We start from the raw sequence: 27,989 nt of genomic DNA on the forward strand, positions 1-27,989 counted from the left end.
GTAGAATCCTAAATATGCAATGCAAAATAATGAGCACAAACTTTAAATAAATTATAGTTATGACTTGTGTGTTATGTTTTTAAAAAATTACAAAAGTTCATTAATAAATTGAGTATGAACTACAATTGTTGATTGTTATTGTCATTGGCGGGAGTATTTACAGGGCACGAGTTCATATCGTCTGATTCACCGTCCTCTAACACTCCAGTCGGAACTTCATTCCACGTCGGTTTAATTTCGATTACTAATGACTTATTATCAGACGAAGTAGTGATACCAGGAACATCGTTGGGTGTGTTGACATCTATTACGGATTGAAGAACACGCGATTCACGACCGAATAATAATAATGTCGGATCATTGTCAGTCCTCGGCGTCATGTCACTCTGCATTTCCATTTTTAGTTTTACGTTTTCGAGATATTCCTTATACGCATCTACCGATCTATAATCTCGCAAAGAATATTTCATCATATTCTGAACTAATGAACTTCTTCTATATGTCCGACTACAGTAAGGACTAACACTCTCGTATTTTAAAGGTCTTTCAGTCCTGAGTTCCGAATTTCTCCTAGTCGATGTTTGAATATTGATATCCGTCGGTTGTCGTACATTTAAAAACAGATCAGACTGTCCATTCGGAATGTCACCGGTCTGCGATTTTATTTTTTGAACCTTAAGAAAGCCCACTTCATACATTGTATCAAGTGAATTAGAACGTGCTGCCTTCGACTCATTAGTACCAATATGGTGAACTTTAGGCTGTGGGGTAACTTTTGTTGAAACTTTCCTCTTTGAGTTTGGTTTTGGTTTATTAACTTTGGGTACAGAATTGTGGTTCAGTGTTGAAATACTTGGCAACGTTATAGCGTGATATCTTAGCTTCCCTTGTGGACCACCATATGTATTTCGGTATAAAACATCTCTTGCATCCCTTTCTTTTCTATATTTTTTCCATCGAATATCGAATTCACTTAGATCACTAACACTACGTGAAGTCACTGGTGTTTCATCGTTTGATCTTAACGTTCCATTCGGAAGCAAATATTTCATTGATTTACTTGTAAGACTCGCTTTGTCAAAACTTTGCCCGTTTTCCTTTTCAACCGAAATTTGTGGAATAATTGTTCGTCTGCCAGGACTGTCGGACGATGAACTTCCTGTACCCGACATAGAAACAGCCTTTGGCGGCCTGACAACATCCAGACGGCATGATTGTCCGGATACTAGGTCAGATAGCAACGGTGCCCGGACCCCATCGGTGAAGTATCGACTACGTGTGGATTCATTCGCAACCTTTCGTGGTTTCTCCTGTTGCTTTTGTTGATTAAATTTAGCTTGTCTCTCTTGAAGTAAATCCTCATTTCCTAAATACGCCTTGAAGTTGTTGACAACTTGAGCCATAATACTTACACCGTAACAGTTACAATTCTATGTCCATATTTCCTAAAGAATACACATTCAATAATAGTTTAAAAGAATTTCCATTGTTAGTTTATTATCAACGTGTCTGGTTTTAATTAAAATGTTAAATTGTCTTTTTCACCTCTTCTTTCTTCTTCAATACCTGTAATTTAAAATCAAAATCCCGTTATGAATGCGTTTTATGCATCGTAAGCTGACTAAATATACTACATACTAAAACCTTTTATAATCCCTTTGGTATTGTCAAGAGTTAAGCTGTCTTTTTTATTGTTTGTCGTAACAACAAAGAAGGATATGTGTTCAAATGCAATCTGGTATTAACTATTATTTGCACTGAGAGTATGTTGGATCTGAATACATTCAAATTATGGAATATATTCCATACATTCAAAGAGGGAGTCATAACCCTGTGTTACTTTCACACACAAATACTAACTCTTCCAGTAATTGTTTGAATACTGAACCTTATAATTTTGAAATTAAATCTCACTTAAGTCCTGCATCAAACAATTTAATACCTTCTTTTCATTAAAAGTTTGTACAAGAAAAGCGTCACATTTAGATTTTAAATTTATATCAAAAGTACCTATGGGATGAACTTTAAATAACAAAAGTTCTGTTCTAATTCTTCTCATATTAAGATAAATATATCATTTGAGTTAGTTTATTAAATAGAATACAATATATACATACCGAATTTTATTGGATATTAGAAATGGTTTTTTTAGAAACTACTTGTTTATAGCTATGTAACTAGACTGCAAGATTGTATGAATATTTGTTTGAAAGGTGCCTTTATTTAATAAAAGCATCAACGCTCCAATGGAAAAAAAAATGTTTATCCCCTACAATGTGATACTAAGGTGTTGATTCTTTATTTATTTCAGATGCATATTTTAAATTTGTATTATTTAAAAGAACGGTGCAGAGATTTTGTATTAGGTACATGTGCAGATCATCATATTAAGTTTTGTAATTTTTTATATAAGAGACTGTTCATGTAGAAACAAGACAGATTTTATGATACGGGTAGCAACTAGTAAATTTTACCCTACTAACTTTGTTATATTATAATGATGAAGTCTGTCTTCTGTAACAAAAGTGCTTGAATAAGCATACATTTTCATTCAATCATTTTTACAAATCAACTAAATTATGCACAGATCAAAGAGTTATATCCCCTTTATTTCAATTCTTACCATTTTCCAATATTAATTTGTCAGAAAACAACGAGTTAGCGAATTTCAGAGAAAAAAAATGGAATGCATTCCCACCGTCTGGTCTGCCATGGACATCCTCTACATTTCCTAAGAATTTAAAAGATCCGACATGAAATATACGACAATTAGGGTAGGCTTGTTCCTTTAGACTAATTTTAGTACATACTAATGATATTTTATCCACTGTATGGTCAGTTTTGTTTGTACTGTGGTATAAATGGTGTATAGTACAATCTTGCGTAAATATTACTTCAGTTACCACACTACTTATTGATTGTAGAAACATACAAAAATGTATTTGACAAAGGTAAAATCTGTCAGCCAACATGCAAAACATCAATTTAAATTCTTCGTATTATTAACTCAATGAACAAATTAATGTGGCATTGCTGCAAACATCTAATATTAAGAAGGCTAACATCGATTCATAATTGTGTAGAAAACAGTTGTTAAGTCGATCAAGAACAAATCAGAAGAAATATGTAAATCTTATGATACATGAAGTAATAGAAACACGAATATGAAATGTATTTTACAAACAACACATCTGAAATAACACGATACAAATAAAAAAATAACAGTGTTTTCAGTATACAAATACATATATGAATACCCATCATGGCCATGGTTTCACATTGATATTATTCTATATTTAATTGCTTATAGTGTACTTTGAGCTGATATTTTCACCCTAGTGGGGTTGTTTTTTTTTACATATTCACCATATCCGTTCTTGTTATATTTACATACATGTAGTGTTGTATTAAGTGTGCATTTCGATATTATGAAATAAGAAATATGCTTATCGGCAATGTTCTACAATATTCAATGTCAAACAAGTGTTGGAGTCATTGTGTCTGTATTAATCTCATTACCAGAACATTTAACTACTTGGCTAATGATTATATAGACGAAGGTATAACGATCAGTATAGAAGAGGGTGCAGTGATGTACAATGTAATACAGTGATCAGGGAAAACAGTGTAAATTAGGTAAGGACCGATTCAGAGAATTCAGAGGTGTTCACAAAGGGGGTGGTTTTAGGCTTCTGTTCGCTCATTTGTTCCCAAATTTATTTCCCGAAATGAACTTAATTTTTCAATTAAATGTGGACTCCGGATGTCCTAGTATATATATATATATATATATATATATATATATATAGTCTCAGAATGTGACGACTCTATTCTCTACACTGCTCCATCGGATCAAATTGATACAGGGAAGATAACGTAAACTTATAGAAGGGTCTGAAAAATTCCCAACGATGTTAGAACTGTCAAATTTGCGAAGCAAATTTTTGTCGTTCCCTCCGCAGGACTCGAACTCGCTGTGACATCTATAGCAACAACACCTGCACTAAGTCCAGCGCTCTAGACCACTCGGCCAGCTAGGCTATATAAAAATATAGCTTTCGCTGGCCGGGTGTAACAGATATACGGAAAGTGCTATCGTTTTCTACGTTATTGGTATAGTGTTATTTAATTAGAGTGAGATTTGCAATATTTACTTTACTTAATATATTCTTGAATCTTGAATATATTACGCAGCATTGATAATAATCCGTAATTAAAACAAACTCAGTTTTAACTCCAACATTTTTGTGGGGTGCTTATTATCGATGTCCAAAAATATCAAGTCCAGTAATATCAAGTACAAAAATACCAAGTCCAGTAATATCAAGTCCAATAGCTATATTTAAAAAATAAGCAAAAATTCTTAATTATAGCTTAATATCCATGCTACTTTTTTTTCTCTAACTTATTGCCATCGTTTGGCGTCCGTCGTCGTCGTTCGTTAACATTTTTCTTCAAAAATCTTCTTCTCTAAAACTACTGAGTGAAATTATATGAAAATTAGCACAGATGTTTCTTATGGTATTTTGCACAAAATTTCTATTTAGATTTTAGATCCGTCCAGAACATGGCCGCCGTTACTGAAAATAGAACATAGGAGTCAGAAAGTAGTTGTTTGCATATATCTCCAAAATCGTTAGGTTTAGCCAAATTTTGACATTGTAAAAATGTTCAACATGTTGAGATGTATCTGTGGCCAAATTTTCATTTTAATCTGTTCGGCCATGTTGGAGTTATTGCACTTATTGGACGTTTTTGCTATTTTTAATGTTATTTCTTTCAAAAATCTTCTCCTCTGACACTACTTGACCAATTGGAATCAAACTTGGTATGAATGTTCCTTGGGGTATCTTGCACAAAAGCTACATGTATGTTTAAATTTTTGATCCGTCAAAAAACATGGCTGCCGTTACTAAAAATGGAGCATATGGGTCAGACAGTAGTTTTTGTGCACATTACATCCCCAAAACTGTTTAGTTTAGCCAAATTCTTTCATTTGCTGAAATGATCCTTATTATAAGGCCTACAAAAGTCTTCAGTGATCAAAATTGGCAGACGACTGCTTGTGAGAGCTATTGCTCTTGAAAGATGAAAAAGGACTTTTTTTACAGTTTTCAGCCAATGTCAGGAAAACTATAATAGATAAGAAATTATCAAATGCTGAAATGGTCGTTATGATAAGTCCTATCGATGTCTTCTAGAGTCAAAATTGTTTGAAAACTTCTTTTTAAATTTATTGCCATTGAACGACAAAATTTAACCAGGTGAGCGATTCAGGCCCCTGGGTGTCTCTTGTTTTAATTTTGAGAATTTGACAGGAAGAAAGGGAAGTGTCTTGGTTAAGGGTAATAACTATTCAAATTGCTAGGGAATACTATTCCGACGTACCAATCAAGTCATAGCATTATTACCACGCATTCAAATTTGATGATGACGAGATAACGTGTGAACGTTTTAATTATATTTCCAATAAAGATGAATGTTAAGCAATTAAGAAAATGCATAGCATCGAAAAATCTATACGCAAAAATGATATTGCCATGGAACTATGAGATAAAATATAAGTAAATAATGATTTTTACACAGCTTTTTAATTTGTTATTTTGATCTCACTACCATTGAAAAGGAGTCGTTTATTTTGCATTCAGTCAGAGCCATTAGATTAATGGTCGAACCGAGTTTGTTTGTTACGTAACTAGTCAATACATTAAATTACTTAAACTTGAAAGGTTTGAACCTCGAAATTTAGATTAACATTTTCAAATGCATAAACACGTATTAAGATTCTGTACAGTATACAGTCTTTGTGAACTAGCCTTTTTTCAAAACACAAAAAAAAATGCCATAATAATCAAAGAAAGCCAACAAACAATATTACAACAGTCTCAGGGTCACTAGCTGGTTAAAACGACAATATTACAATGAGAAGTCTCAGGGTCACTAGTTGGTTAAAACGACAATATTACAATGAACAGTCTCAGGGTCACTAGCTGGTTAAAACGACAATATTACAATGAACAGTCTCAGGGTCACTAGCTGGTTAAAACGACAATATTACAATGGACAGTCTCAGGGTCACTAATTGGTCACTAGTTGGTTAAAACGACAATATTACAATGAGAAGTCTCAGGGTCACTAGCTGGTTAAAACGACAATATTATAATGAACAGTCTCAGGGTCACTAGTTGGTTAAAACGACAATATTACAATGAGAAGTCTCAGGGTCACTGGCTGGTTAAAACGACAATATTACAATGAGAAGTCTCAGAGTCACTAGCTGGTTAAAACGACAATATTATAATGAACAGTCTCAGGGTCACTAGCTGGTTAAAACGACAATATTCTTCTTTTGTGATAACTTAAGTCAAAATGCAGGAAATGTGACATTAACAAAAGAAAATAAAATTTAGTTTTTACGCGCATGTCATTGACAGATTTTCATCGCGATTCTCGGGTACAAGAATAACCTATTAGTTGTGTTAGTATTTATGGGTAGTGTGATATATATCACCCTTTTCATACATTAACAGTCACGTATTGTGCAGGTTGCGTAAATAGTACTGTATGTATTGAATTTGGTTATAATTCTTAATTTTGTTTGGTCTTGACATATGTCAATAACTTTCAAGTCAAACGAATTCAAATTGCATTCCTTATTCAAAAGAATATTATTGGTTCTTTGACATCTTATTAAATGATATAACAGAAATTTAAAAAAAAAAGTAGATTTTCTAGTTTGATATCTTGCGTTTAATGATACCAAAGGAGCGGCGCCTTTTTCTCGTGTTAGAGGATTTTAGCAACACCAAAGAATGACTTGCTATACAAGTAGTAAAACATGCAGTCAGGTCTGACCACTTTAACACACGAGAGTACAATCCTTGTTAAGTTTGTCAGGTCTGACTACTATTACACGCTGGAGTACAATCCTTGTTAAGTTCGTCAGGTCTGACTACTAGTACACGCAGGAGCACAATCCTTGTTAAGTTCGTCCGGTCTGACTACTATTACACGCAGGAGTACAATCCTTGTTAAGTTCGTCAGGTCTGACCACTTTAACACACGAGAGTACAATCCTTGTTAAGTTTGTCAGGTCTGACTACTATTACACGCTGGAGTACAATCCTTGTTAAGTTCGTCAGGTCTGACTACTATTACACGCAGGAGCACAATCCTTGTTAAGTTCGTCCGGTCTGACTACTATTACACGCAGGAGCACAATCCTTGTTAAGTTCGTCCGGTCTGACTACTATTACACGCAGGAGCTAAATCCTTGTTAAGTTCGTCAGGTCTGACTACTATTACACGCTGGAGTACAATCCTTGTTAAGTTCGTCAGGTCTGACTACTATTACACGCAGGAGTACAATCCTTGTTACGTTCGTCCGGTCTGACTACTATTACACGCAGGAGCTAAATCCTTGTTAAGTTCGTCAGTTCTGACTACTATTACACGCAGGAGCACAATCCTTGTTAAGTTCGTCAGGTCTGACTACTATTACACGCAGGAGCACAATCCTTGTTAAGTTTGTCAGGTCTGACTACTATTACACGCAGGAGCTAAATCCTTGTTAAGTTCGTCAGGTCTGACTACTATTACACACGAGAGTACAATCCTTGTTAAGTTCGTCAGGTCTGACTACTATTACACGTTGGAGTACAATCCTTGTTAAGTTTGTCAGGTCTGACTACTATTACACGCAGGAGCACAATCCTTGTTAAGTTTGTCAGGTCTGACTACTATTACACGCAGGAGCTAAATCCTTGTTAAGTTCGTCAGGTCTGACTACTATTACACGCTGGAGTACAATCCTTGTTAAGTTCGTCAGGTCTGACTACTATTACACACGAGAGTACAATCCTTGTTAAGTTCGTCAGGTCTGACTACTATTACACGTTGGAGTACAATCCTTGTTAAGTTTGTCAGGTCTGACTACTATTACACGCAGGAGCACAATCCTTGTTAAGTTTGTCAGGTCTGACTATTACTACACGCAGGAGTACAATTCTTGTTACATTCGTCAGGTCTGACTACTATTACACGCAGGAGTACAATCCTTGTTAAGTTTGTTTCATTAGTATTTGTTAATTATTCTCAGCATCAGTATCAGCACTTCTAGTTTACATTGCTGTTATGGTCATATTATTCAAAAAAGGGAAAACTCATACTGAAGTCAATCACACTGAAAGATATAAAGAAATGTGAATCTCACAGTCTTTCAGTTGAGATCTAAAAGAGATTCCGAGGTCGACCTCCGCCCTCCATTTTATTTGAAAATGTAGTAAGAAATGAGCTAATAATAGCCTCAAATACCCATTTCAAGATTTCTGGATTGGCGCCTGTATTCTTCCATAAAATATTTTTTTAATATTTTAGAGGCCGAACAGCCATTTGATTCGGAAGGGGGGTCAAAATATTCATTTCGGAAATTTTGCCCCCCCCCCACCCACACACACCCTCCGAATAAAGCGGTCGTTTTCTTAGTATACAGCGAGACATTTGACTTAACTACTGATCTTGAGAATCTTGCTCGAGTAGAACGTAATTCAGTCTCGTGTAGCCCCGTATCAACTATAAAACTTCATGTTAATTTACTAGTATGTAATTCTTGTTAATTTTATGCAAGAAAACTAAAATACATAAAAATATTACAAATAGTATTTAAATTTTAAGTTTACAAACCAGTTAAATTGATTTGTTACTCGTTTTGATACGAATGTTTGCTTGTACGGTGTTTCAATTGATCACATAACATACATGTACATTTGTACTTGTGATTTATTGTATAGTTAATGTCCTTACAGAAACATGTGATACGAATGTGCTGCATGTGTGTTTTTTTTTTTTTTTTTTTTTTTGGCCAATGGTCAAACTATCATTCAATATAATGTCAATAAAACAGTCAGTTTCTTGCGGTGCTTACTGCTATTTAAACGTTTTTCGGCAGTAGGCTTCATGAGTAGGTAAAACTTGTGTCCGATCCATTTTGTGAAGTTAACAAACTCATTAACCATTTTAAACATGTAAACTGCCAGACATCATGTGAATTAGCATGGACCACTCGAGGTCAGTTTCAATATGTTTTAAGTTACGTATTGCTAACGTTGAACTTCCTTGTTAAAATATAAAGATTTGAACTATAAAGCGATTTACATTCAATTTAATAGAGAAAGATGAAAAAAAAAGTTTGATTTTCCGAAGAGGGTTGCTTCTTATACATGTACAAACCGTTTATAAACCAACACTCAATTCTTCCTGAATTCCTTAACGAATCTATATTAAAATTATCAAGGTGGCAATTGTATCGGAACGACTCTAGTTCTGGCTTTGTATAGAAGGATAAATATGTGGAAAACTATTTCCGTCAAGTGAAAGATGCTCAATTAGTTATGTCCTGCATGTGTTCCACAGGTAAAATACGACACCCCCACAAAAAAAGAAAAGAAAAAAAAAGAACAAATGTACAAAAGAGGAAGAACGAAACGAAACAAAATAGAAGACATCATGGCCTGTCGACCGGCTTTCAAATGATTTCATCTGCACACATATAATTATGATGGTCCACGTAACAAAAAAAAAACTTAAAACAGACACAGAAAAAAAACATGAAATGCAAATTGAGAATAATGTTGTTTTCATACATTATCGTTAAACAGGTACAATGTAGCGTACATACGCTTTGGTTATATTGACAATAAAGTGTGAATATGTAATCAATATTTCTATAAATAAAATCGATAGTATTTTAGCGTTTGGAAAAAAAATGAATACTCACAAAATAAAATGAGTGTATCCTTAGTCCATAAGACAACCACATATAGCAGTAAGATTTCAATCAATGTTTATAAACAAAGTTACAATACTTACTGTGGTCCGACGTACTCCACAAAGGTAGTTATACATGTAATTAGAATAAATTATTGCAATCTTAGATCCATATCAAGTAATTTTATCAGGAAGGTTTATCCTTTTGCGTGATGGCAGTGTAATTAAACATGTTTTTCACAGAGCTAATATGTTTGCCAATATGTACTACAGATAATGAGTGAATTACAGAAGGAATTTTATTTAGTGGCATGGTGTCAATGGACGTATAGTAAGGCGGAAGAAATTAAAGTTTCAATGAAAAGTTTTTTTAAAAAGATAACAAGTTAGATCCTGAACCATTAGAATGTTTTTATGACCAATTCAACCCTTTTATATCAGTTTAAGTGATCTGTATGAATACACGGTCGGGCGTTTTAACAAATCGCTGATTCGCAATTAAATCATGTAATGTGTTTAAATGCTCATTCCTGTCAGGGTCAGGTACATTTGAACCAATAGTCATAGGAAATTAAGTTTGAAATGAAATGAAAATACCGAAGAAAATTAAATTGGTTGAATAAACTAGGTGAATGCATGACAAAAGTTAATTCCTAGTCAACTGGTCACCAGTGCCAGGTACAATGTTTGAAAGTCCAAAACGGGTACAATATTTCAAAACCGATTTTATGCATTCCATACCTGTAATTGAATATTTCATTTATATATATATATATATTTCCCAACGATGTTCGAACTGTCATATTTGCGATGCAAATTTTTGGTCGTCCCCTCCGCGGGACTCGAACTCGTACCGCTGTGACATCTATGGCAACACGGCCTGCACAAAGTCCAGCGCCTTAGACCACTCGGTCAGCTAGGCTTTGTAAAAATATAGTTTTCGCTGACTGGGTCATTCCTCCTCATAGGATTAATCTAGGGCTGCAAATGTAACTTGGTATACGATGTATGGTAGTATGGGACAGTTCATCTAGGTATAATTATGTAGGATAGAGGATCAAATTAATGATGCATGTCACAACAAATCAATATTATACAAACGTCTCAGAATGTGACGACTCTATTCGCAACACTGCTCCATCGGATCAAATTGATACAGGGAAGATAACGTAAACTTATAGAAGGGTCTGAAAAATTCCCAACGATGTTAGAACTGTCACATTTGCGATGCAAATTTTTGGTCGTTTCCTCCGCGGGACTCGAACTCGTACCGCTGTGACATCTATGGCAACACCGCCTGCACAAAGTCCAGCGCCCTAGACCACTCGGCCATATAAAAATATAGCTTTCATGACCGGGTCATTCCTCCTCGTAGGATATAACAAGTTAGCTAAAACCTATAAGCATCTTGTAGGGAGGGCTTCCGTAGTTGACAAAAGGATATGGGATAACATGTTCTTCTATACTGTTGGCGACAAGAGATGGGATTACATGTTCTTCTGTAATGTTGGCGACAAGAGATGAGATTACATGCTATTCTATACTGTTGGCACCAGGATATGGGATTACATGCTCTTATGTACTGTTGGCGAAAGAGATGAGATTACATGTTCTTCTATACTATTGGCAACAGGATATGGGATTACATGCTCTTATGTACTTTTGGCGACAAGAGATGGGATTACATGTTCTTCTATACTATTGGCAACAGGATATGGGATTACATGCTCTTATGTTCTGTTGGCGACAAGAGATGGGATTACATGTTCTTCTATACTGTTAGCGACAGGTTTTGGGATTACATGCTCTTATGTACTGTTGGTGACAAGAGATGGGATTACATGTTCTTCTATACTGTTGGTGACAAGAAATGAGATTACATGTTCTTCTTTATTGTTGGCGACAAGAGATGGGATTACATGTTCTTCCATACTGTTGGCGACAGGTTTTGGGATTACATGCTCTTATGTACTGTTGGTGACAAGAGATGGGATTACATGTTCTTCTATACTGTTGGTGACAAGAAATGAGATTACATGTTCTTCTATACTGTTGGTGACAAGAAATGAGATTACATGTTCTTCTATACTGTTGGCGACAAGAGATGGGATTACATGTTCTTCTATACTGTTGGTGACAAGAAGTGAGATTACATGTTCTTCTATACTGTTTGCGACAAGAGATGGGATTACATGTTCTTCTATACTGTTGGCGACAAGGGATGTGATTACATGTTCTTCTATACTGTTGGCGACAAGAGATAGGCTTACATTTATGAACGCATAGACGTATTGTGGCATACTAATGTCAGTCCGCCTTACACGGTTACACATTGTACATCTATAAAATGTGCATCAAATGAATCAAAAGATAGATTTATGATTCAAGAAGCTGACAAGAAGCGAGGAAAAGGAACGATATGATTATATGCATTTAGTGCGGCTTATAGTAATATGGCGAATTTGCCGTTTTCTAGCTCTGAATTGATCAACGGGAGACAACTATAAAACTCTTAAACACCTTAATAAATGCTAGGCGACTTATTCCATTTGGACTGGAGTGTAAAGAGAAGTATTTTATCACAGCAGACTGAATGAAATATCAAATTTAAAGCTGCATTACTTGTAGCTGTAATTTTCGTAAATTTTTGTTTCTGTTGAAATATGCCTTAACCTTAAATTATTTCTACTGAATTGTACTTTAATTGTATAATTTCTTTTGATATCCACAAATAAAATGCATTTTATACACGAAATAGGTATCTATATATTTATTGTCTTGCAAGACAAAAAATCGACCTAGTTAAATTCGTATGCATGTGGCTTCTGGTGATCTTAATCCGCACATGTGCTTCTTTAAAAACAAATCTGATTGCAAAGCGAAAGTGGTTATTCAACGGCAAGGAAGACCGACGGACTCAAGCTGTAAAAGAAAAAAGTTCGAATATAACGCAAGGATCCTTTTGAAATTTACTTATTGTGATATAATGTGACACAAATATGGGAATTATTCATTTTAAAACTAATCAAGAACTAGATGAAATGATATGAAACAAGACACGTGCTTATCCGTGTATCCGTTATTGTTATTTTTTAACCAGGCTAAAGTATTTTTAAGCCAGGTGAATGGCATGTCGGCAATCTTCGGGAAGTAATGGCGAAAAATAATTAGATCAGAGCTATCGATCTTCTCTGATTAAAAAAACGTTGTTTTCACAATATTCTGTAGGTATTATCGACATTTATTGCTTCAATTGCATTACTACAAACTTATTTCATTGAATCAGCAAAATTCAGTAGAATCAAAACTGAACAAATTTGGCAGCTAATGCAACTTTAATAATAGAAATAACAATGAACATGTATTTGTATAAAAAAAATAATACACATGAAACTATAAATGTACTTATAATCTGTGAAAGGGAACATATTACTCAATGACAGAGGGATCAACAAGAAGAGTAATCAAGGGAACCAAGGTTATAGCGGTAATCAAAAGAATGTAATCCAGGGACAAAGACCAGACATGGAAAACAGACATACACAACAAAGAACATAAAGTAACTAAAATCATACATACAAAGTAACAAAAGTAAATGAGCAACTCGGACTCCACTAAAAACTGGGAGCATGGACCAGGTGCACCGGTAGGGTAAGCTTCCTCTGCTTTTCTAGAAACACCCGCCGAGTTGCTCATAAAAAGTCAAGTCCGGGGTAGACAAACGAGGAAAGGAAAACTATGACCCGTTGAATAAATCAGTTTTCATGGTACTGATGGATACACCATAACGATCCACGAGTTCATGATGACGACCATAAAACTTCTGTAGTGATGACTTCAATCTTGTAGCAACATAACCCTGTTCCAGAAGCCTATTTGTCAGAGTTCTAGCGCGATACAAAAGCTCTGGCATAACGTATCAGTTGTGATATGAACACTCCATACGCAGGAGTCGAAGGGATGTTGCCACAGATGAAAGGAAAGTTGACAATTCTGAATGAAAAGTCATCACGTTTGTCGTAAAGTTTGGTCAGTAGTTTTCCTTTACCATCGATTTCTAAGTGTAAGTCAAGATATGAGGTTGACTTCACAGTGTCTGTAGTATCTTTTATCTCAAGTTCTTTTGGGTAGATGCGATGTATCAAATCCCCGAAATTAGGATTGCTTAAAGATAATACGTCATCTATATAGCGGAAACTGAGATTGAAGGATCTAGCCAAACAATATTCTATCTTTCTGATCAGATCAGCTATAAAGTCTCAACTCTTAAAAATTCAAAATAGTTTAGATATCTATAGGATGAAGTATACGGCTGCATTCAGATGCAAATGTTCAATACACAAAACCGACCCGGTCTAATTTAGAAAAAAAAAAGCTTTGAAAAAAAAGATTGTTTTTTTGGTGGGTACATCCAGTTGGATTCGGAAAGCATTTAAACTTACACATGTAGACTGGTATATATTATGGTGAAAATGTATATATGCATAACAGTGTCCGGAAGTTTCAGTCCTCTGTTACATTGGGTTCTCTCCTTAGTATCAGCTGTCTGATTTGTATTGGTATAAGTTGCCTTTTCACTTACCCCATCGCTCCTGATAAACAGATTACCCCATGTCATCCAGTTATAAGCACATTTAATAAAGATAAACCTATAAACAGCGTACTACATAGCTCTGTGGTGTTTGAAAGTTCGTTTTTGTTCCTGTATAACTTTTATAGATTGTACCTTCTACTCCCACTCTTATCATACTAAAATACGTATAAAACATTCTGAGAAATTTGACACAGTGTTTTTAAAATAGTATGAAAAAAACAAAAACAACAAAATGGATAAATTCATAGTGTTCTAACAAATAGTAATCAAGGGAACCAAGGTTATAGCGGTGATCAAAAGAATGTAATCCAGGGACAAAGACCAGACATGGTACAAACTTCAGGTACTCAAGTTGAAGACCTCTACTTTTTCTCCAGTCAATTTTTTTTAGAAAATAATTATCTTTTTTTTCAAACTGTGAGAGTCATGCAATTAAATGTAAACTGCATTCAACATGGCAGATTGGGCTACTTTATGTCTTTGTTTTGTAATGCTTTTACCAAATAAGTTTGTTTTTGTTATGTTGCCTTATTATAAGAGTTACAGATTAAGTTCAACTTTGGTTACGGTTGAATGATTTTTACGGAAGTTATGGCCCTTGGACTTAAATTTCACTGAATTTACAATTTTCAACACTTTTTTGTAATGCTTTTACCAATTGGTATTATCTTTTGTATGTAGTCTTACTATGCGAAGTTACGGATTAAGTTCGACTTTGGTTATGGTTGAATGATTTTTATAGAAGTTATGGCCCTTGGACTTACAAAATTTCAGTGATTTTAAAGTTTTCCGCACTTTTTTACGCGGGGGACATTGGAACGCTGCTCTTATATTTTTTTAAATATCTTTTATTAAACATCTATACACTATTGATAACCTGAAGGTTTGAATAAAAAAAAAAGGCAGTTGTTTCTATTTAATGAGATTTCATTTTTTATCGGACTATGAAAATCTCTGAAAAAAATCCGCACATTTTTTTTAACAAATTCATATACTAACTAGTATTGATATGTTCTGGGCCCAGTTGTATTGATATGTTTTGGGCCCAGTAGTATTGATATGTTCTGGGCCCAGTTGTTCAACAGATTTTTTTTTTCATTTGATATGTCTAGTACAAACTACAAAAGTTACCCACTGCATGAATATTAACACAATGGGTCAAGTATTAATCATCTTCTACCGGACCCGATTTTGTCAGTAAAAATGGACAGCAGAATTACATGTATGTAAATAAAAGGTGGCTTAAATTCTGTACAAACTAAGTACATCTGTTTATGTTCCAATATAATGTTCGTTGATTCATGGGAACATTTGATTTTGATCCGATCAGCTGGCCAGACTAAGGGTATTATAAGACATTATAAGATTATTCCACCCTTGCGCAATCACAAAACATTAATTTAATAAAATAAAAATAATGAACTTAGTTAATTCGTTTTTGTCAGATTATAAAAATTATAAGATTTTAAGATGATTATAACGCTTTACTTTTGAAAGTTTTAAACTCATAATAATCAAGTTAACTTCTCAGTTTGAAATAATGTAATAAAGCAAAAAAGTTGTGCTCCAATATTTGTTGTTGTTGAAAGATATATGTTTTGAAAACATTAACATATTTTAACAATTTGAAGTTCTTAAAATGTTTTGTTTCAAACCCACTTTGCATGTTGAATTAAAGATATTTAAATATGTAGAACATATTGTTTAAAATAAAGGTTTACGACGATTTTAATCTTGATTTGGTCAAGCTAATCACCCATCGCATAGAAAGAACGACAAAGACTATAACGTCCATACAATGTATGTTACATTCTCATAGCCGACATGTTCCGCTCTGGGGAATACAAGACCCAGCAGCGTGCCAAATAATTTAAATCTGCTCCATGTTAGAAACATTCATCGTTAAGAGGGAATTTATAAACGGATTAGTTACTACAAAGTTCATTTTGAAATATTTTTGTGAAATGTCTGATCAAATATGGGGTCAAAAATGGTAATTTGTCAATTTACTCAACATCGGGACAGCTGAAACCATACACCAGTGATGTAGTTAAATAACTAAAGAGTACGAGTGGATTCAACCATTTCCGGTATTGTAATGTCTATTGAGGTATGTTTTCTATTCATTTTTTTAAATATGGGGACGTGATGAAGTACGAGAAAGAGGGATACTGAAGGCAAAATCGCGGGTGTAAGTAATAAGCGCTATGAATACTTTTTAGAGGCGCAACTTATGAACATTTTAAGCTGATAGTCCTGTTGGTCTATTGTAAGTTTAAAATTGAGAGAACAAAACTTTCTTAACAGTGCAGCTTCACAGTAAAACGAGTTTAGTGTAATTTTATTCCATGGACACATGCTTTTATCGGGATTTACAATACATTTTTATAATTCTTTAAGGTAGGATTCTATCCAAAACCAAATAGCACGCTAGCAAACACCTTGCAGTTATTTAAAGAGATACACGGGACAAGGACAATATGAAGCATGACATCTCGTCATGTTAATAGCGAGGACCGCGAAGCCGTGTGAGCCCTACATTTTACATGTACTATCTAAATTCCCCTTATGGTTCCCCAATATATTAACGAAAAAAAAGTCATGTCCCGGAAGTGACAAAAAGTGACTGTCCTTACGGAGAAAAATCATCGCTTCCTTATATCAAACAAATAAAAATACATAGGTTGAATTAACGTTTCGATAACAATAAATTCATCTTTACTGATAGTTTTCGAGTCTTTCTGTATTTTTTTTACTAATTAAAAGAAGTGAAAATGATGTTTTCAAAAACATCGGGAAAAAAAGTTCGGGAAACATGTGCGTACGTGTATCTTCGTTGTTCCACTGTCGCTGTTGTCAAGAATCTAACCCGCCTTGGAAAAAAATATAACTTCGATTATATTATCCAAATCGAAGCATAGCTTTTTCAAAGATAGGAAAGGCAATCATTTTCTTGTTTGCAGCTGTCGTATGAATTTTGTTTACGTCACATGATATGTTTAAAAGAGTAATCAAGGGAACCAAGGTTATAATGGTAATCAAAAGTAACCAAAATCATACATATATATCCCCAAATATTCCCAACATCCGTGGAGAACTGTAATATTTCCGGTATCTGTACAGATTGATGCGACGGGCCAAAACTGAAAAGGATGTTGCTAGAGATGTCCTTAAGGGATAAAATATGTAAAGTATTGCTAAGTGCTATAAAGTTATCGACCATTTTGAGAGCGAGGGAAGTATGGGTTTGGAATTTTGGAAAAAAACTTTCTTAAGTTATTCATTTATTGAACCCCCCCCCTCCCCCGTTAAGAAACAAGGCAGATATTCAAATAAAAATGTTTATTTCGCTTGCTGCTTAAATATGAATAAAAATATATTATTGCATTTGCGAAGCAAAAGCTTTCATCCAGGCCGAAACCCCTACCCCCCCCCTTCCCCTTTGTAATGTCCTTTATTATTTTTACGAGTCTCACACAGACGTACATGTATGGCAAAGCTCACGGTGCTCGCTGATTTAGGCAATGCGTACCCCATGTTAATCTGAAAGCCCCATTTGACCCTTGGTCTTTGACTTATTACTTTGAAAGTCAACAGAATCTAAATATTAACAATACTATATAAGTCTTTGCCAGAATAAACCAAAACCCGTTGAAGTACTTCCATTGTTGTTCGCAGCGATGTTGTGAAGGCAAAGATGGATTACTAAGTTCCTCAGAAATTCTGTTAGAGAAGGAATAACAACCAAAAAAAAAGGAAACAAGATGCATAACATTAAAAGATAAAACAAAGGCCAAGCAAATTATTGCATCGTTATGTAAATACTTGATATTTTGACCTTGACATTTAAAAAATTACCTTCAAAATTCAGAAATGGTCCAGATTCCCAATGAGTTTTGGTCAATACTAGTATATTAAAACGATTTCTACAGAAGGTTGTCAATTTTAGTTTTCACAGGGTGTAGCTAACTCTGAAATCTTAATTTATAATATGTGACCTTGACAATCACAATTGATTTTGCTAAGGACTGAAGATCATTATGTACTAAGACGACAAAATCAATAGATACACCTTGATTCACCAATAGTCACAAGATGTTTTTAGATGATTGACAATAGGATGGCAGGACAGACGTGTTAAAGCGTTATTATATATACAATGTATATACGCAACTTTTTTGCAAGTTAAATCTTGTCTCCTATGCATTTGTTTCGAAAAGATCCCAGTAAAAGCAGTCCTTACTACAAATTATCTGACGACTTATTGTTTGCCATTGCTTTTTAATGCTTTGTGGTGTTGCTGTTATATATGTTATAGTTCTGGGAAGGATCCTATAGAAAGACATCATAATCTTTCTATCGAGTACTACTTTCTGTAGGTATAGCATGAAACACAATAACAATGATCATTGGTGACAGCAAAAAAACAATACCCATGCATTAGGTAAAAAGAAGATTGTCCACACTTGCGTTATGTAAGAGGTAAGAGTAATACCCATAAAATATACTAATGTTATAAAGAAGATACATGGGATATTTTTGCTCAAATCAGGTTGAACTTTAAATTCTATCTTTTAATTATATCTTAGTTCATCCTTGTAATAAGATTTTAGAACACTGAAACAGTTTAGTCTGAATACTTTATCTGATTAGAATTAAAACAACCTGAATACAACATACAACTTGCACACGTGCGTAAAACCTGAGAGATATAATTAAGACCAGTGCATTTTAAACTTTAAGGCCACAAGATAAAACAAGTACTATCTTTAAAAAAGATAGCCGACACATTAAAATTTTACTTCTATGTTTCTATATTTTTCAAGAAGTTATAGAAAATATTTATAAATCCTTGATTTCTTTCAAGAAAATAACACATGGCACGCAATTTCAAATTTTCTATACAGTTTTTATGAACGCAACGAAGTTATCAGTATTTGGCCAATCGGGAAACATAATTGCTATCAGGTGACTTGCGTTTCTATAGAAGAGCTTCCTTAAGGTGAAAGGGTAAAAAGCGAAACTATACCGACTGCGTCGGAAAAATAAAGTTTGTCCAAAGATATTAAGTATATAGAATACAATTTGCTTTTCACTATTGATCTTTAACCTCTGATCCAGTGTCATAAAAATGTGTGGTTGTTATACAATACCTCAATGCTTGGTGGTAGTAAAAATAAATCCTGTTCTAAACGTAGCCTTGTGTTCATAAATTATTCCACACAAAACTTTTCCAAAATCAGACGCTAAAATGTGACGTCGTTTCGGATGCCACCATGACGTCATCTGATCAGTAGAAATACACTGGATAACGCACAATCAAGTGGAGTGCATAGCTAAAAAGTAGTTGCGAAAGTTTTTATTCGGAGACCGATAGACACGACTTTATTTTGATATTTACATATAAAAAATTCCACTTGGGGTTTACCCTCGGGCATTTTAAACATTATTGTCACAACAATTGATCCCAGACTCCGACTGAACAAAAATGTTCATGTGTCAACATTTTTGGATGAAATACGCAAATCTTACAGTTATTCGGTAGTACATTGTAAAACATATCTGTTTGAATGTATGGGAAACTTCTTCCAGTCCATTGATTATTAAGACTTATAATTGTGTCATACCGTGGTAGAATGGAAGATCTATCTTTAGATTTCTGTATCATGACTCGGTTTACGCACTACAAGATACATTTTTTATCGTTCATCCTTTGTTTCCATAAACCCTCTTACATGTAATCAATAATGACTATACATGTAGATCAGAAAAATAAATATCAAAATGGTGTAAAGGTTATAAACTACAGTTGTTACTGGTAGTTATTTCTAAATAACTAATGATGATAGTCAATCCATCAATCAAAGCGTTGGTATAATCATTTAGGATTGCGTAAGTAAAAATGAATTACTACATCCTTTAAAAATACGATAGAATTTTTACTTAACGAGGATTTTCTAAGGGTTTTTTTGCGTCCCTACTATCATAAGACAATCACGCTAATAAATCTTTTGTTTTGTCTTGTTCCTAAGTAAAACATAATTATGTTTATCTGTTAGTGTTTTTTCTTTTTCTTTCCTCGTGTTCAATTCTAAGAATTAGATAAGGTGCAGTGGAACTCTGTTGTAGACGACAATTTCGATAGAAAATGATATTTTCACATTAGTTACTCTTTAAACCATAGGTAAAGTTCTTTAGGGTAAGAACGTGTTCAATCATACATGCATAACAATCCTGTCTTTCCTTTTTCATAAATGAACGTCATAACTGCCATTTTATACGCTAAAACCAGTAAGAACCTCGTGGAACAAGACACAAGGGTTTGGTTCAGTTGTCCGAAAGCTGCAATTTATCCAAACGTAAATTATGCACCTCTTTAATAATTTGCTTAATTAACAGCAAAATTAATACCGTAAATGACAAACTGTGTGAATCTTCTGAAATTACTATCTTCAAGGTTTATTTTGGTATTGAGGACTTAGGTAAGTGACGCTTTGATGTTTGGAATCATCGATGGTTATAAACAGGTTCGCCCGCTGATGACGATTTTCGAAAACTTTCTTCTCAATGAAATAGAAGAAACTGTTGTCTAGTTATATTAGTCCATGGGCTGGGAAGGTCCGCCGTGTACCCCCACTCACCATTTTCATGGTGATTTTTAGGTACCTTTATACCTCATATTACCGAATCAATTTGTCGCCAAAGAATATTCTTAGATTCTTTTTCAGTATAAGCCTATATTTGAACCCCACTGGTAAAAGGCCGAGATTTTTGTGACTCAATTGTTTTAGCGTCTAAGCCTTCCTGGGATATCATGTATGAACAAACTAATAACATTTAGAGATATCGTGTAGCCATATACCTCAGCTTTACAATGGTACCAAGAAAGTCGCGGTAACACTTAGGGATATGGGGTAAAACGGAAAAAATGTACCCCTACCTCGCCGAAAAATCGCTTAAATTGACATATTTTCAATGTCAAAACTCCTAGAGTATTAACGCTTCAGTGAAAAATGTCTTATTTGGTATTTTATGTTTAGTATTATCACAATATATATTTCTGGTGTTCTTTTGATGATTTTTGGCGATTTCCGTAGTCAGAATTTATCAAAAAATGCGAAAAATGGGATTTTCGATTTTTCGGTCAAAACTCACATAAATTCGACTCTTCAAGTTATGCTCAAATAAAACGTCTCAAATGGGGTATCACTCGATGGATAATTTAATTTTCTACAAAAATAAACCATGAAAGATTACTGTTCAAGGATTTTAAAAAAATATTGAAAATAATACCCCTACCCCTAGAAAACTGGTCTCAGTATCATACAAATTTCTCATTCACAGTATACTGACATTGTAGAACTCATATTTTAGGCATTCATAATTAGAATAATGATGTTCCCAACATATCGGATCAATTCAGGCGCTTAGATTATCCCTTTAAGGTGACAATTACTCTAAAATCGGGAAAAGGGGAATTTTCAGAATTTCAGAATTTTCTTCTACATCACCCGATATTGTTTTTTTCCCTTCAGATTACCGTAGTTCAAAGACAATTTTGTGTGATACGGTTCATTAACATAGTGTCTTAGCTTTGAAATGAGTCCATTAATAAATATTTGAACTTTTCCAAAGTCAAAATAGGTGAACAATTACCACCCCTACCCATGAAAAAAAATGCCTCAACATGAACTAAAATGTTAATTTTTGGCATATAAACGGTGGAAAATAGACATGTTGTGTGTTATTGTTTTAATTATCGATGCATTCAACATACCTGCTCATTTCAGCTGCGTATTTTTCAGTTTCAATATGACAATTATGAGTTTTCCATAAAAAGAGGAATTTTTGGAATTTCATATTTCCTTCCATGTCACCTATAATTGACAATTTCTTTCGAATATCATACTTCAAACAAGCTTTCGTATATTCAAATACAATTATATAGTGTCATAGCTTTCTAACGAGCCCAAGTAATAAATATTTGAACTTTTTCAAGTCAAAATAAGTGAACAATTACCACCACTACCCATGAAAAAAGTACCTCAACATGAAACCAAATGTTAATTTTTACCACATAATCGATGTAAAAAAAACAAGTTGGTTTCTAGTGTTTTAATTATCGATGTATTCAACATACCTGCTTATTTCAGGCGCAATTTTTTTCAGTTTTAATATGACAATAATGAGTTTTTCATAAAAAGAGGAATTCTCGAAATTTCATATTTTCTTCCATTTCAACGTTAATCTGCATATTTTTTTAAGTACCCTACTTCAAACAATCTTTTGCATATACAAACACAGCTATGTAGCATCAAAGCATTCTAATTAGCCCAGGCAGCGCATACTTTAACGTATTCAAGCCGTATTCGCGAAAGAATGGTACCCCATTCCCACTAACATTTCCGTGAAAAACCAAGAATTCGTATGTGGTAGATTAGCATTTTTTTAAATGGTGTTGAATACATGTATGCCAATCATTCATTGTAGTTGCTTCTTTGAAACCTTTTATGTATAACAATAATGATAGCAAACAAAATAGGATCATATTAAAACTGCAATATTTAAAAAAATGTATACAAATTACGTGCTAAAATGCGTGATAATCTGTTCTATTCTTTAACTTCCCTTTTTGAATATTTTGTCGTCTCCCAGACAATAAAACATAATTTTGCTTGACAATGTGATTGATACAAGAAGATCTCCATAATAAATGCCAGACAGACTTTGCGTACAGTTCGTGTATGCTATTAACGATCATTTTCTTTCATATTGGGGCAGATTTTAGTGGGTAGAGAGAATCATTCTTTCGTCCAAATGACCTGGAATACGTTTAATTGTGTACTGCCTTGGCTCATTAGAAGGGTAAGATGCTACATAAATGTTTGAATATGCAAAAGCTTGTTTGAAGTAGGGTACTTGAATAACATTGCCCATTAGAGGTGAAATGGAAGAAAATATGAAAATCCGAAAATTCCTTATTTCATGAAAAACTTATTGTCACATTGAAACTGAAAATTACTCGCCTGAAATGAGTAGATATGTTAAATACAACGCTACAAAAACAATAGTACCCAAAATGACTTTTTGCTTCAATTATGTGCTAAAAATTAACATTTTGGTTCGTGTTTAGGTATTCTTTTCATGGGTGGGGTGGCAATTTTTCACATTATAAGACTTAGAAAAGTTCAAATATTTATTGCTTGGGCTCATTAGAAAACTAAGACACTATATAATTGTATTTACAAAAGCTTATTTGAAGTACGGTATTTGAAAAAAATGCCAATTATAGGTGAAATGGAAGGAAAAATGAATGTCCGAAAATTCCACTTTTTATGAAAAAATCATTATTGTCATATTGAAACTGAAAGATACGCGCCTGAAATGATAAGATGATAAGATATGTTAGATACATCGATAATTAAAACAATGGCAATTTTTCACCTCACTTGACTTAAAAAAGTTCAAATATTTATTACTTGGGCTCATTTCGAAGCTAAGATACTATAATAATGTACTGTATCACACAAAAGCTTGATTGAACTATGGTATTCTGAAAAAAGGGAAATACCGGGTAATATAGAAGAAATTCTGAAATTCGGAAAATCCCCTTTTTTTACGATTTTATAGTTATTGTAACCCCAAAAAGAAAATCCAAACTCCTTAATTGATCAGATACATTGGGAACATCTTTATCTTAATTATGAATGCCTAAAATATGAGTTTTACGGTGTCAGTAATCTGTGAATAAGAATTCTGTTTGAGACTGAGACCAGTTTTCTAGGGGTAGGGGTAATATTTTCAACATTTTTTGAAAATCCTTTCTTACAAAAATTGTCTTTTGTTGTTTATTTCAGTAGAAATTTAAATTATCTATCGAGGTATACCAAATTTGAGACGTTTTATTTGAGCAATAACTTGAAGAGTCGAATTTATGTGACTTTTGACCTAAAAATCGAAAATCCCATTTTTCACATTGTTTTTATAAATTCTGACTACGAAAATTGTCAAAAATCATCAGAAGAACTCCAGAAGTATAAATTGTGATAATTCTAAATACGAAATACCAAATGAGCCATTTTTTATTGAAGCATAAATGTTTTGACATTGAAAAATGTGTTAATTTAAGCGATTTTTCGGTGGGGTAGGAGTACATTTTACCGCAAAACCCTAAGTGTTACCGCAATTTTCTTGGTACCATTGTAAAGCTAAGATATTGGGCTACATGATGATATATACATATGTATGTTTTCTTCGTTCTATAGAAATAAGGAGTTCGAAGAATAAAAAAAACTTTTAAAAATGATTTTTTGCCTCAATGAGGTATAAAAAGTAGCCAAAAAATACAAAAATGCTTCAGTTAATTTTTTGGCGACAACAATATTCTTAAATTGGAGGTACATGTATAAGGCGGGGAGGTGCACGAAGGTGGTATCTAAGTCCACGTATATATTCTTGAACTAAATGAAATGTTTGTGATTATAATTACATGTATTGTAATTTTGCAAAAAAACATTATGAAAAATAATCGACCAAAGAACTGTGCGGATCACTGATTTAGATTAGATGGTCCATGTGTATTCAAGCCATGTGTTTTCTTCTTTTTTATTTACAAGAAGAAACGCGCAACAGGACGCAAATATAAATACAAATTCTAAAAAAATCGAGAACAGATTTCTTTTACGAGATCAAAACTAGATATACAATGTAGGTGATGTACGTAAGGTAACAATTGGTTGTACATAGACATACATGTATACATGGATATCCATATTGACAGACAAGGTTAGTACATCATCTAGCCTTAACCTAAAAAAAAGAAACTTAAATGGAGAAAAAGGGAAGTTACGATTTGTCTTCTTCCAAAAATTAAAGTAAATGATTACTTTCTTTTTATTTTTATATGTTAATTCTTAGTATACTATGACTCAATAAATGAAAGAAACAACTTACATTTTGACAGAATATAGCTGAGTGTTGTACAATCATCCAGGACCCTATGGTGTAAAACAATGCACCTCCTATTAATATAAGAATTAGTTTTTAAAGTGCCAAGTTTAAATGACCGAAATACGCATCTTTCTTTAAAATTTAACTTCATCCTTCTAAAAGAGTTACTGACATGTGATATAAATCGGTCAAAATATTAAAATAGTACTGATATTTAATCCAATATACATTCATCTGACACATTATATATAAATATAGCTGAAAACATTTTTTATGGGTTATCGTTACACCCTGATTAGATTGATTGTAACACATTTGAAGTTGTCGCTACTTCATGCATGTTTGATAGAACGCTATACCGATTATTTATAAGACTTTTTCTTGTTCTATTTTCAGGAATAATGACTATTAACCACAAAACAATTGAGAATGATGAACTGTAATCAAATCGTATTGGAGCTTTCCCACGATGTTGGTCCTCCAAACAACAATAACAAACTTACAACTGTCATCGACAGATTGCGTGTGAAGGGGGCACCTGCACCCAGAAACACGCCATCATCCCCCTTATTGTCAAGGTCCAGTAGACCCATTCCTAGTACCGTCATAGCACTCGATAAGTCGTATGAAATAGTACTGAAGCATGCAAACAAACAATTAATTGAAGCAGGAAATACGGTTGCAGTAAGACGTGTCGACTTCTTAAATCGTCTACAACATGCCAACCAAGGAATGACGTCAATGGATTCTCCTACTAGTTCTTGTGAATTTGGGATGGTAGAGGAGAGACCCAATTTTGTTTTGTGTGGACAGCCAGTGAACGGAATGACTCCAAAGACAATTGACAAATATTTGAAAGAGCAAAGAGTTGGAAGTTATAAAACGTCAGCTCACGAAGTTACACGCGTAAAATTACAAAACAAAGTTTCAAAAAGTAGAAATGAACCGTCTCCTAAATCTGCAGGTGCTGAAAAGTCTGTTAATTTCAATGACGAATTAAGTGTACAAGATGTTCCAAGTCCAACTAAGTCAATTGGCGCCGGAAATAACGCACCACCATCTACGCCTGCGCCATCCATCGTATCTTTGCAGAAGCGAGGCATGGTTTTTAATAATTTTGAACTAACTGGCAGAAATTTCAAATCGGCATCTTCCCCAGATTGGTCGTTACTAGGATCTTCTTCAAGGAAGAGGAGTAAATTAGATAAGCGGTATCGTGGAAGCGTGTCAAGGTCTGCAGAAAGCCCTTACAAAACATATTTACGTGTTAACAACAACGAACAAGCACGTAGTGATCTCTCCGAAGATTCAACCAATAATTTTAGTTTGCCGAATTCGTTTTCGACCAAGGGAATAAAGAAATTTAACAACCCGTACAGGCTTCTCAAATATTCAAAACGAGAAATTCTTTTACACCAAAAACAAACAACAGATTACGATAATTTACGTAAAGTAACAAGTCCTCCTAAATCAGCTCCTATTCACAACGGGAAAAACTTTGATTTACCGAAGTCTATACTTCGTGTTCCAAATCCTTGCTCAGATACTTTTTTGCTTCAAATGATGCTCGACTCGAACATTTTATCAGGTAAAAAGCATCCAAGCTCAAAATATTCTGATATTGCTGTACAGAGGGATTTAGAAGAATTCATGGTTGTCAGATCTCCAACGTCTCCAGGAAAAGGTATTTCCCCTGGGCCCAAATCGTTGAAAAGTGCTAGAAGTGGGAAAAGTGTGCTAAACGGAGTAGAAGAGGAGTCTATATGGCCTGGTAATGAAGTTCATGAAGAATTGCCAGACAAAACAAATTCCAAAACCAACAAGCGATAACATAACACATTAGAATTATTTATTTTACAAGAAACTTTACACATAAAGAGTTAAAAACGGTGTCTGAAAGAATAAGAAGACAATTTTTCTTTTAGTGCTATATGTCCTTCTAGGATGGCATCTCTATATGAGATAGTAACGTTTAATAATCAAAATGAGTGATTGTTTCCAAAATTGAAAACTGGTCATTGCCATAAAAATATTTATAGTTTAAAGCAAATACAAATATTGTACATTTTTATCACATTTATTGTAAGTTAAGACCTGTCTCCGAAGTCCCCGTTCTTCGTGTACGAGTTTTCGAAATTCACTGCACAATAAAACAATAATATATTAAAAATAATTTACACGTTTTATGATTGGATCATTATCTCATTGACAAAATTTTGCTATGTAAATTGGCATCATCAATTTCTTACGATGTTTTACTCATTAAACCATGATACTAAAATAAAATTATTATAGGAGGGACTACGGTATTTTATTTTGTAAATAAAGACCGAAGATTAGAGATTTGTAAAACTTGTTGGCATCCTAAGCGAAAAAATATTTTCTATATTCTATAATGGAGTTATCCATTGGATTAATGATGATTTTGTTCTATCTCCATACAGATGACTTTGTGTTATGATACCCAGTTACCAACGTGCACGTATATGTGCAGATTAATTTGCTTTCTGATCTAATCGGGTTTCTGTAGTCGGAATTGACTTTCAAATAAGCAAACATGGTTTATTCATAAATCGCAGTGGAAATTTCCATACTTTGGGGCAATCGACGATACTTGGACAAGTCGCCCTGCTAACTGATATCTTCCTAGCATTTAGCACACGTTACATTATCCATTATT

General features: G+C 33.9%; 2 protein-coding genes across 9 annotated transcripts; one reads left to right on the plus strand and one right to left on the minus strand.

The window, feature by feature from the left end:
* Window positions 1–41: 41 nt before the first annotated feature.
* Window positions 42–25,429, minus strand: LOC148615242 (uncharacterized). Of its 8 annotated transcripts, none has more exons than XM_088589960.1 (3): window positions 25,313–25,408; window positions 2,624–2,731; window positions 42–1,566 (listed from the first exon to the last, which is right to left on the minus strand). In XM_088589960.1, the coding sequence occupies exon 3, from the start codon at window positions 1,401–1,403 to the stop codon at window positions 120–122; it is 1,284 nt and encodes a 427-aa protein (XP_088446086.1). In that variant the 5' UTR covers window positions 1,404–1,566; window positions 2,624–2,731; window positions 25,313–25,408; the 3' UTR covers window positions 42–119. The 8 variants fall into 8 exon arrangements, with proteins under 8 accessions (XP_088446086.1, XP_088446085.1, XP_088446084.1 ...); XM_088589959.1 differs by lacking the exon at window positions 25,313–25,408 and adding an exon at window positions 9,868–10,059; XM_088589958.1 differs by lacking the exon at window positions 25,313–25,408 and adding an exon at window positions 9,776–9,861.
* LOC148615243 (uncharacterized) lies at window positions 16,178–27,978 on the plus strand. Its single transcript, XM_088589957.1, has 2 exons — window positions 16,178–16,469; window positions 25,706–27,978. The coding sequence occupies exon 2, from the start codon at window positions 25,739–25,741 to the stop codon at window positions 27,137–27,139; it is 1,401 nt and encodes a 466-aa protein (XP_088446083.1). The 5' UTR covers window positions 16,178–16,469; window positions 25,706–25,738; the 3' UTR covers window positions 27,140–27,978.
* The last annotated feature ends 11 nt before the right edge of the window (window positions 27,979–27,989 follow it).

Source organism: Perna viridis, chromosome 6 (genome assembly GCF_037379345.1).
Source record: "Perna viridis isolate PV_CMFRI_1.1 ecotype Kerala chromosome 6, ASM3737934v1, whole genome shotgun sequence".
Classification (NCBI taxonomy): Eukaryota; Metazoa; Mollusca; class Bivalvia; order Mytilida; family Mytilidae; genus Perna; species Perna viridis.